Raw genomic sequence first — 12,300 nt, forward strand, 5'->3', positions numbered from 1 at the left:
GGCCCCTGTGGGGCCTGGAGCAAATTGCCCCACTTGCCCCGCCCCCCCATCTGGGAGGTCCTGCCTCAGTCTTCTCTTCCCAAGACTAAACAAACCCAATTTTTTCAATCTTTCTTCTAGATAAGGATAAAGGTTGGAAAAAACAGGGTGATATCATGATAGGGGCCTATCATCCACCTAACCAGGAAGAGGTGGATGAAGCTTTTTTAATCAACTAATAATCATCCAAAGCACAGGACTTGTTGGTGATGGGGGACTTCAACTACCCAGACATCTGTTAGGAAAATAATACAGCAGGGCACAGATTATCAAAAAAGTCCTTGGCATGCATTGGAGACAAATTATATTACAGAAGGTAGAGAAAGCAACCATGGGAGAAGTTGTTCTAGATTTGATTTTTGACAAATAGGGAGGAACTGGTTGTGAATTAAAAAGTGGAAGGCAGCTTGGGTGAAAGTGATCATGAAATGGAATCATCTAAGGAATGGTAGGAGGGAATACAGCAGAATAAAGATAATGGATTTCCAGAAGAAAGACTTTAGCAAACTCATGGAGTTGGTACGTAAGATCCCATGGGAAGAAAGTCTAGGGGAGAAACAATTTGAGAGATTTGGCAGTTTTTTTAAAAAGACATTAAGTGCACAAGAGTAAACTATCCCACTGCATAGGAAAGATAAGAAGTTTGGCAAGAGACCACCCTGGCTTAATCAAGAGATCTTCAATTATTTGAAACTCAGAAAAGAGTCCTACAAAAAGTTGAAACTGTGTCAAATTAAGAAGGATGAATATAAATAAACAACTCAAGCATGTAGGAACAAAATTTAAAAGGCCAAGGTATATCTTGACTTTAGTAAGGCTTTTGATACTGTCTTGTGTGACCTTCTCATAAACAAACTAGGAAAATACAGACTAGATGGAGTTACTATAAGGTGCATGCATAACTGGTTGGAAAACCTTTCCCAGAAAATAGTTATCAGTGGCTCACAGTCAAGCTAGAAGGACATATCAAGTGCCATCCCACAGGGATCAGTTCTGGATCCGGTTCTGTTCAATATTGTCATTGGTGATTTAGATAATGGCATAGACAGTACACTTATAATGTTTGCGGATGACAACAAGCCAGGAGGGATTGCAAGTGCTTTGGAGGATAGGATTAAAATTCAAAATGATCTGAATAAATTGGAGAAATGGTCTGAAGTAAATAGGATGAAATTCAATAAGGACAAATGAAAAGCACTCCACTTAGGAAGGCACAATCAATTGCACACATACAAAATGGGAAATGACTGCCTAGGAAAGAGTACTGTGGAAACGGATCTGGAGGTCAGAGTGGATCACAAGCTAAATATGAGTCAACAGTGTAATACTGTTGCAAAAAAAGCAAACATCATTCTGGGATGTATTAGCAGGAGTTTTGTAAGCAAGATACGAGAAGTAATTCTTCCATTCTACTCCATGCTGACAAGGCCTCAGCTGGAGTATTGGTCCAGTTCTGGATGCCACATTTCAGGAAAGATGTGGACAAATTGGAGAAAGTCCAGAGGAGAGCAACAAAAATGATTAAATTTTGGCCATATAGGCACAATCAGAAAGTGTTAGATTTAACCAGATACTGTGGCCAATATTTTCAAGAATAGGTCCTAAAGTTAGGATTCTAAATGCTTAAGTGCCTAAGTAAGTGGCATGAATTTCAGAAGTGCTGGGCACCTAGCAGTCTATGGACTCTGCACTCAGTTAGGTACCTAAATATGAACTTAGGAGTCTACATTTAGGCACCCATTATTGAAAATATTGGCATGTGTATCTTCATTTAAAATCATACATGTCTGCTTTGAGTTAAGAGGCAGCTTAAGGCACCAGCAGAACAGCCTCCAGTTGAAGTGCATTGCAAACTATGATGGAGACCTCATGTCTTTACTATGAGTGATGAAAATGATCCAACAGTTGGTGTTCACTTGGTGTCTAATTCTGCTCCCAATGAACACAACAGCAACACTCCCGTTAACTTCAATGAGAATAAGATTAAGATCCTAGATGGTGTAGTTGTTCTAGTAGTTAAAAGCACATGGATGGGAGACTGATGTTCCATAGTTTAGTCTCAGCTCTACCATAAACTTACCTGATGACCTTGGGCAAGTCACTTAAGTTCTCTTTGCCTTGGCTTTTATGTGTTTATTGAAAAATGGAGGTAGTATCACTTACTCAGTGTATAAGACTTTTTTGAGGTTAAATATATCAGTGTGACTAAATGTGTAATGAGAGCTTTCTCTAGCCAGTACAAGAGTGTGTACTTATAAATACAATTAACTCTCATTGATTTTTGTGTCAATTTACTACATTTTTAGTAACCAGTCCTCACATACATTCTTTGCTTTTTAAAATTTGCTTAAATGGTGTGTCTATCAAGACCAGCTAATATAATATTAATTTTAGCCATGCCTATTTGCTCTTTTACTGTTGGGTCTTGTGTTACACTGTTTTTTTAACCAGTCAAGAATTCTTTGCATTTTTCTAGTATTTTGCTGAAAAACAAGTTGTTGAAAGGCATACTGGAATATCCAAAATCAATAGATGTACATCTTTTGGAGAACCACATATAAAAACCGAAAGTATTGTATGAGACTTAACATGTGCTAAAATATATTAAGGATTATCTTTAAATCTTGATTTTTTTTAAACACTGACAAGTTTTCACAATACACAGACACAATAAAATCATTTTGGTCTGAAGGCAGATCATGCTTAAACTAGATCTTCACAATACAGACAAACGTATGTTATTTCACACCAAGTAGTTAATGAGAATTTGAATTACATAGCTCTGCCATGTTTTGTAGTCTCAGATCTGATACTATTCATTGTAAAGCAGCAAAGTAAGTTAAGATGCCTTCTTTTTGTTTCTGAAGCAAAGATTTTTAGGTCAAAACAGAGTTTCCGCCATAACCTGATTCAGTGTTATCACCAAACGTTGCTGGGTATAGACTAGATGGTGGCAGGTATGTACTATAAGAAGAACAGTTTGATTTTTTTTTTTCTTGTCCAGAGTCACCCGATACAATATGAAGCACTTCCTACCTTGCTGAAAGTGGGTATTTTACCACTGGCTCAGCTCCACGGTAAATATGGTTCCAAAATCTGGCAGTCAGTCAGTCAGTCTTCTTTTTTCTTTGAGCTTATTTTAGGGAATTCCCTGCCCTAAGCAAATAACGTATTTTAGTTCAAACTAGGAGAATTCCTAAATATTATCAAAAATGTCTCAAACCACAGTGGTTATTTGAGTTAGTCCAAGATCATTTGATGCTCCTCTTCCTTGAGGACAGTAAGATGACATCTCCACGACTAGTCATACTGGTTTGTTTGTCCCATCCACTTCCCTCAGGTAAGCAGGGTCTTGGACTGTGTTTCTGACTCTGCTGGTGCTCTGCCTGTCCATCTTCATCTTAAAGGGAAAGCAGAAGTCCTTGAAACAGCGCTTGAAGTTTTCATCCAAAAAAGCATACAGGATAGGATTTAGACTGCTGTTGGTGTAACCCAAAGCAATACAGAAATAATAGCTGGAGATTGCTGCAGTGCTATGGGGCACATCCCCTAGTGCCTCAATCAGCACAAAAATGTGAATGGGAGTCCAACAGATAATGAAAACTGCCACAACTACAAGAACCAATCTGGTGATCCGACGAAGGTTTCGGTCTTTTTCTCGAGACCCTGAGAGAAGTCGTACACTCTTCAAGCGCAGGATCATCAGAGTATAGCAAACAATGATAATGAGAACTGGAATCACAAATGCAAAGACAAAGACGCAGATTTTCATGAAGATGTCCCACCACACATAATCAGTGTCTGGAAACTGCAAAGAACATTCAGTACTAGCAGTATCTATAAATGGAAGAGGCAAGAAGAAGAAGAAAATTGCTTTATTATTAGACATTCCAACCTATACTGTACTACAGTATAAGCTTACAAAAGTGATTACCATGTAATGTGATACAAATAAATGGAATTATCATTAAATCACTTCAGTAATTGCTTTCAGGTTTCATTGAAACTGGTTTTCCACTGCTGTCTTTCAGGACTAGTTGAAGAATATTTTAAAAAGTATTATATTACCTACAAACTTTTGTGCACAAGAGCGGCATAAAACCGACAGAGGAACAAAAACACAATCTACAGAGATGCACTGAACAGTTGTTAGGCTCTGGATTTCAATTTGATTTGAAGCCAGGTTTCATGCAGTAGCAGAGCCAGGTTTTGCAGCTGAGGGGGGGCAATGGGTTGTTGGTGAACTGGAGGCCTCACACTCGCTGGGAAGCAATGGTCCTGTCCCACAGAACTAGGTCTGGCTCTTCACTCTGGCCGTTGGTGCCTGGGGCCACAGCACCATTCAGGTTTGGCCCGGCCACCTCTCCATCATGAAAGAAGGGCAGCCAGATCAAATTTTAATGAATGGTGTTGTGCCTTGGAGCACGGGGTCACAGCCCCATTCAGGTTTGGCCAGGACACGTCTCCGTCATGATGAAGATTTGTGTGAGCCAAATTTAAGTGAGTGGCATTGTGACATTGCACATAGGGCCTCAGCACCACACAAACCTGCAAACCGTGTCACAGCACCCAGACTGGGGTTCTAGGCCCAGCTCCGCAGGACAGGAACTGCCTCTGCCAGGTGAGAGTTGGATGGACTCAACCATAAGCCCAGTGTGAAAGCTGACACACATACATCCAAAGGCTAGCAGGGGCAGGGGAGTCACTCACACACACACTTCCTTATTAGCTCCACCACTGGTTCAACTGAGTTGAAATCTTGTAGCTGCTTTCATGCTATTTCCACCAAAAAAGGCTAGATTTCTGCCATCTTGAATGGTGAAAATCTCATGAGGTTAGCTGATCCCGTGAGATTTCTGCCATCATGAGACAATCCTGCAATGAGACAATTAGTTTGCAGAAATGTTTTCCCACATGCTTTCTTCAGTGCAAACGCTATGCAGTCTAAGTGCTGCATTCCCTTGTGTGATGGGGCAGCCCCGCCCTGCACTAGCCCCAGTGTTGTCAGACCATCAGCTCTGACAGAGAAAGTCCCGCCCCATTCATACTGGGCATGCACCAAGTGCTCTGGGAGTATAAAGAGAGGGAATTCAGCTCAGTCTGGGCTGGCAGCCACAAGGGAAGGTCCTAACCAGGAAGCTCCTGTGGAGGACCAGCCAACACTCTTGAAGCTGCTGGAAATGGAGGCTTCTGCAGGCTGGTGCGAACCCCTACTGCAGGAGGAATCAGGGGAGGTGATGGACCCAGAGACCTGTGGAGAATCTGGGGATTCATGGGAGATCCCAACGCTTGAGCCGGTAGGAAGTGACCTGAGGGGGGGGTTGTGACAGACTGGTATCTTGGCCCTGGTGAGCCTCAGCGTGTTTTGGTAGGAACCCCCTGCTGAGCCTGTAGTGAGGTCCTACTGCCCTGTAACCAGGGACAATTCTACAGATTCTGGCCACTAGGCCATGCTGCCCTGCAATGAGGGCAATTCTATGGACTCTGGCCACTAGGCCATGCTGCCCCGTAACGAGGGGCATAAACCCTCACACCTTGGATATCTTTTTTAAATTGAATCCTAGGTAAAGCAAACTGGTATACACAGAGTCTAACTGAGTTGCTCCTTTTGCAGAACACTTCACTGAGAATTCTGTGTGAGTAGGGACTGCAGGATTTGACCCCATTGACATCAGTTCACTTCTGTTCTTGCTGTAATTTTATGAACGGGGGTCACATTTTATTTTATGCTCTAGTCTTACTTCATCATACAGGAGGCTTGTAGTAGTGTGATAGTCTTAAGTTCACTTGCGTACCTCAGTGTAGTATTCCATCATATAAACCAAGCAGAAGGAAAAACAAGACAAGATAAATGGGGAAAACAAGACAAAGGGTCAGATTCTCCACTAGTGTTGACTGGGCATTTTTCACTATGACTGGTAGTCTGGCTTTCATTCCCGTCTGTGGAACCCATATGCCTACTAAGGAGATATCTCTTTATGAGATCTATTGAGGGGTGGATAGGGGTGAGCTGTGTCTGGGTCACTGTTGCTAGGCAGATGCACAATTTGCACTCCACATCCAGAAGTTTCTGGAGTTGGGTATGGTGGTTTGTGGTATGCTCAACAGAATCCCTAGCTGCTGGAGTCAGACTCCATCAGAGAAAGAAGCCAGGGCAGCTGCTATACAAAAGGCCATGTGTCCCGTGTGGGTTGAGAGAAGCTGAGCCCAGGAGAAGGAAGCAGGGTGTTTCCCTAGCTCTGAATTATTTTGCAGCAGGATAGTGATATTGTTAACCCTCCAAAAGAGAAGCATGGACAATGTTAATTATAGAAAGGGGAAATTGAGAGGGAAAACTTATGTCTTATTTTAATTGAATATTCTGAATGTTCAAATTTTGAATGTAGTTATATTGTCTCAACTAATATGATTCACCAACTTTTCTTTTATTTAAATGTGATGATGGAGAATAAGTCATTTATTTTAGTATTCTCGTTTTTTGCATTTTTCTTGTAATAGTTTTTAATCTATATACTTAACTGAGTGGTTGGTTAATCAGCTAGCTGACTGGCTAACTGTGATTTCAGCAGAGGGAAGGGAAGAGTCTGCATGGATTCCAGCTGAAGATTTCTACAAGCAAAGAGAAGGAAGATGTTGCTTTTGACTCAGCAGATTTATAGATTTGATTTTCAAAGACTCTGAGACTTGGATGAACTCAAGCTTTTTGGGAATTCTGAGTTTCTTCTCACTGTGTTTCTGTGAGGACTGACCTGTTTAGATTTAATTTGTTTTCTTTATTTACATTATGTATAATAATGAAGATAATGTATGTGGATTATAAAATAGCCATCTTATAATCATTGTTGTTTTTTATTATGTTTATCATAAGACTTTATACAGTTAGTACTTAAGTTCATTCCTTTTGGTCTTTTGGGGACTTGAATGTGGGGAGGCTAACCCTGTGCAATCCATACTGAAAATCCTTAGAGACTCATTCTGGGTCTCCAGCTGCTTTTCTAGGCATTGGAGAAGGGCAATGAAGTGAACTTTAGCCCACCCAAAGATTACATCTGTGCATATTCATTTTCCTCCACTAGAATCATTCTTCTGCAAAATGTTATGCATTGTCATTTACTGGATCAGGATTTAAAAGGAGTCAAGATTCAATGTATTTGTACATCATTTGTTTCTTAATCTACAACAGACTATTCACTAGGAGAAACTTTGAGGGCAGGGCCGGCTTTAGCCATTTCGCCGCCCCAAGCACGGCAGCACGCCGCGGGGGGCGCTCTGCCGCTCACCAGTCTTGTGGCTCCGGTGGATCTCCTGCAGATGTGGCTGCAAAGGGTCCGCTGGTCCCGCGGCTCCGGTGGACCTCCCGCAGGCATGCCTGCGGATGCTCCACTGGAGCCGCGGGACCAGCGGACCCTCCGCAGGCATGCCTGCGAGAGGTCCACCGGAGCCGCCTGCCACCTTCTCGGCAACTGGCAGAGCACCCCCTGCGGCATGCTGGGGCCTGAAGCTGGCCCTGTTTGAGGGAACCATATTCTGTCAAAATAGACAGTTCTGTCAAAATCAAAACACTTCTTGAAATCAGGTCAATTTTGTTGCAAATTCATTTACCAAAAAACTGAAGGGGGGAAAAACTTCTGAAAGTGTCAATACATTCTATTTTAACATTTTTGGATGAAACTTTGATTTTTCATTTTGAAATGACATTTTTCAAAATTATTTAACTTGTGTTATATTTATTCTATATAATATTTACAAGAATAGATGTATAAATATAAAATATTCAATTTAATGCTGTCAAATTTTGATCTGAAACTAATTTTTTTCAGAACTTTTCTTCATGGAGAATTTTGAAATTTTCAGGTTTTGTTTCAATTCTGAATGAAGCCAAATTTCAAAATCCTTTGTGAAACAGCTCTTCCTCTGTCTTCTCCGTTGTAGTATTCACCAAATCTTTGATATTGTATTGCATGTTTTTTGCAAGATAAATTACGGCAAATATTTGATTTAGATGTCAACTCATTTCTTTTTACACTCTCAATTAATAAATGTGACAGCTTTATGGAGTCTGGGAACAAGTGTCTATATTTTTTAGCTGTCTCGTTCTTGTGCAATGCAGTTAATGCATTTCCTAAGTAGCAGAAAGCAAAATATAGACCTCTTTCACACTGTCTCTATTTAAAGAAAGAGGCAGCCTCTGTGGTTCCCGAATGGAACAAAAATTGGAAAGGAGAATTTGACTTTAGATTTAGCTTTCATTTTTTGGAAAATTTCTAGACCTTCTCCTTGTAGCAAAAGAGTAAAATGATCATTACCCCTGAAAACATGTCACTGCATTTCCTAATGAGCTCAGATTTTTCACAATGTCCTCATGATCATCCAGAGCTGTCATTGTGGGGTCTGGAAAACCATAGCAAGTTCCTGGATTTGTTGTTTTGAAGCAGTGTCACAGTTAATACATTATTGTGGGGTGAGGGGGCTGAGAAAGAAGATGGAAGCAAAATATTTTTTTTAACTTGGAAACATGCTAAGCCTGGCCTTGTTTAAAGGCTACAGCACAAAAGTTACCTAATGTTATTAGATTCTCATGCAACAGATTTTAAACTTATTCATGAGCTCTGTATAGCTCATGATTTACACTTTGAGAGAAATAAGAAATGTTGCTTCTATTTTACTTTCATACTTAAAATTCCGTTAACTCCAATCTTATTCAAAAAGATTTTTTTTCTGGAACAAAACAAATTTCAAAGTCATGAAACTCCCTCCCAAAAAAGTTCCTGCACACTTGTAATTTAACTTAACAAACCTATTAGAGCAACACATTTGGAAGATATTCCATTTACACATTTCCTTTTTCATGTTTCTATGAGTTTTGTGCATGTGAATTTCAAAGCTGCCGTTTTTAGATCTTTGAACTTCTAATAGGTTAAAATCTTCTGAGTTGGAAATTGAAACTGGTAAAACCAATTACTTACCAAATTAGTTTTGAATATACAGACAAAGTAGTTCAGTAAGAACATGTACACTTATCAGTAATCCACAATCCTTTAATTTTAAATTAAAAATTACTTCAATTACTCAAAGTCCATTGTTGTGGATTTAGATCCAGTACCTTCTTTTATATTTTTTCAATTACATAATAAGAAACTGTTGGAATTGACTCAACAGATTCCACCCTAGCTAAATATTTTAGTAAAATATTGATTAAAACTTACCCAAGGCCCCCCACAATGGCAGGGAAATGGCAAAGTAAAATAAACCCAGAAAATCCTGGCAAATGACCCACACCCACACAGGTGAAAATCCCCCATGGTGACTGCCAGACTGACCTGGGGGAAAATTGCTTCCTGACCCCACATATGGCTAGCAGTTAGATCCTGAGCATGTGAGCGAGGACCGGCCAGCCAAGCAACTAGGGTTGCCAACTTGTTAATATTTAAAAGCTGGACACTCCATCAGGTGTGCTGGAACTTCCCCTACTCTGCCTCTTCCCCACAAGGCCGCACACCTGTCCTGCCTATTTCCCCCAATGCCTTGCCACTATCCCACCTCTTCCCCTGAGGCTCTATCTCCATCCACCCCTTCCCCTCCCATCACTTGCTGATTTCCCCCTTCCCACCAGCCACCCAGATCAGAAGGGACTTGCCTGCAAAGCTGGGGCTGAGAGCTTCAGCCACCCAATGAAGATAAGAGCCAGTAAGAATAAGGGCTGGAGTGGGTGATGACCTGGCACCTCTCCGCCTCCCCAACTCACAGTAACTGGACATTGGTTGTCCAGTCAACTGATCTGACCAGACACTGTCAGGTTCCCTTTTCAACCAGACTTTCTGGTGGAAAACTGGGCACCTGGCCACCCTACAAGCAACTGAGAAAGAGAATGCTAAGTGCCACCTCAGAGCCTTGCCTCCCCCCAATCCATCTGATCCCCAGGCCTATGTCCCATCTCCAACTGTGGCCATCTCTGATGCTTCAGAGAAAAGATATTCTGTTTTTTAAAAAATCTATGGGCGGGAGGATAAATCCCTTCCTGACTCCCTGCAGGTGGTCCATTAAAACCCTGAAGCATGAGTTATTAGGAACATAAAAAGAACAGGAGTACTTGTGGCACCTTAGAGACTAACAAATTTATTTGAGCATAAGCTTTCATGGGCTACAGCCCACTTCATCAGATGTATAGAATGGAACATATAGTAAGAAGATATAGATACATACAGAGAACATGAAAAAGTGGAAGTAGCCATATCAACTGTAAGAGGCTAATTAATTAAGATGAGCTATTATCAGCAGGAGAAAAAAAAACTTTTTTAGTGATAATTAAGATGGCCCATTTTAGACAGTTGACAAGCAGGTGTGAGGATACTTAACATGGGGAAATAGATTCAATTGTGTAATGACCCAGCCACTCCCAGTCTCTATTCAAACCCAAGTTAAAGGTATCGAGTTTGCATATTAATTCAAGCTCAGCAGGTTCTCATTGGAGTCTGTTTTTTGAATGTTATGATTCCTGATATTGTGTCCATTTGTTCTTTTGCATAGAGACTGTCTGGTTTGGCCAATGTACATGGCAGAGGGGCATTTGCTGGCGTATATCACATTGGTAGGTGTGCAGGTGAACAAGCCCATGATGGTGGGGCTAATGTGATTAGGTCCTATGATGGTGTCATTTGAATAAATATGTGGACAGAGTTGACATCAAGCTTTGTTGCAAGGATAGGTTCCTGAGTTAGTGTTTTTGTTGTGTGGTTGCTGGTGAGTGTTTACTTCAGGTTCGGGGGAGGTCTGTAAGCGAGGACAGGTCTATCTCCCAAGATCTGTGAGAGTGAGGGATTATCTTTCAGGATAGGTTGTACGATGCACCGGAGAGGTTTTAGTTGGGGGCTGAAGGTGATGGCTAGTGGTGTTCTGTTATTTTCTTCGTTGGGCCTGTCCTGTAGTAAGTGACTTCTGGGTACTCTTCTGGCTCTGCCAGTGTTCATGTTCTCTGTGTGTGTATATACATACACACACACATACTATATGTTCCATTGTATGCATCTGATGAAGTGGGCTGTAGCCCATGAAAGCTTATGCTCAAATAAATTTGTTAGTCTAAGGTGCCACAAGTACTCCTGTTCTTTTTGCGGATACAGACTAACACGGCTGCTACTCTGAAACCTTAGGAACATAAGACATAATCCAGAAGTAAGACCCAGGGCTATTGAGCCCTACTCCTACCATCACAAGAAACCCTGTTGCACAAACACACTCATACATTTGTCCATCTCTCTCTCAAAACTAATTAAGTTGTTTGCCCTCACCATTCCTAGCAGGAAGCTGTTCCAGAACCTCACCAATGTGATGGTTAGAAACCTTTTTCTAATTTCCAGTCTGAATTTGTTCATGGCCAGTTTGCAGGATCTGGGCCTTGGAAGAAACTAGAATTCCACATTTTAAAAAAAGAGATTGGTCTGTCAGTAAAGGAGAAACTCTATTAAGGTCAGACATACCAAACTTACACTGCAGGAAGAAAGTGTTAGCAAATACACTGTTGGGAATAATCCTGCATTAGGAGAACTAGATGGGCTAGACGATCTAAGAGAATATTTTTTAGAGATGACTAAGGTCATTTGATGCTCAGATGTTAAATTGACCACATAGAGTCCTACCCAGAAATACTTTTCCCCACTGGGGAATTAGAGGTTAAACCTGAGCTTTGGTTGGAGGTGAAAAAAGTAGCATGGTCACTTCATCCTCAGGGCCGTCCCTAGGGGGTTGCAGAGCCCAGGGCAGAAGTGATGAATCCATCACTTCCGGGACTGACCCGTCACTTCTAGGACCGAATGTGCCAACCAATTGCACCTGACCGCGGGGCCCCCAAAACACAGGGCCTGCAGCAGTCGCCCTGAGTCACCATAGCCAATGGACACCTCTGTTCATCCTACTCCCAATATATTTGTTGAATTCAAATAAGCACCAAACAATATAGTTGGCCGTAATTACTCAAACGAGGCTGACAATTAGAAATGCAGGGGGTTTGCAGTCAGTACTGAAGTGCATTTGCAAACAGTGCTCAATCTCACTATGCACAATTATCAGTCTCTCAGTTTCAGGAGGAAGAAGCTCACTCACAACATTCAGCAAGGTACTTAGGTACATGACTAACTCTTAAGCACCTCTACCCCATTGTAATGAATAGGATTACTCCTGTACTTAAAAAGCTATGCACATTCCTAGGTACCTTGCTGACTTAAGTGTTTCAAATCTTTAAAAATATTTTGTAAGCAAGCCAGA

The 12,300-nt window shown here is 41.3% G+C and overlaps 1 protein-coding gene across 1 annotated transcript in view; it reads right to left on the minus strand.

The window, feature by feature from the left end:
- Positions 1-2,695: 2,695 nt before the first annotated feature.
- OPRK1 (opioid receptor kappa 1) overlaps positions 2,696-12,300 on the minus strand; it is a 37,183-nt gene continuing 27,578 nt past the window's right edge. Inside the window, exon 4 of the mRNA XM_032774700.1 lies at positions 2,696-3,876. Coding sequence (XP_032630591.1) covers positions 3,344-3,876 — 533 coding nt within the window. The 3' untranslated portion in view covers positions 2,696-3,343. The remainder of the gene's footprint in view (positions 3,877-12,300) is intronic.

This window comes from Chelonoidis abingdonii, chromosome 2 (assembly GCF_003597395.2).
Source record: "Chelonoidis abingdonii isolate Lonesome George chromosome 2, CheloAbing_2.0, whole genome shotgun sequence".
NCBI classification, from domain to species: domain Eukaryota; kingdom Metazoa; phylum Chordata; order Testudines; family Testudinidae; genus Chelonoidis; species Chelonoidis abingdonii.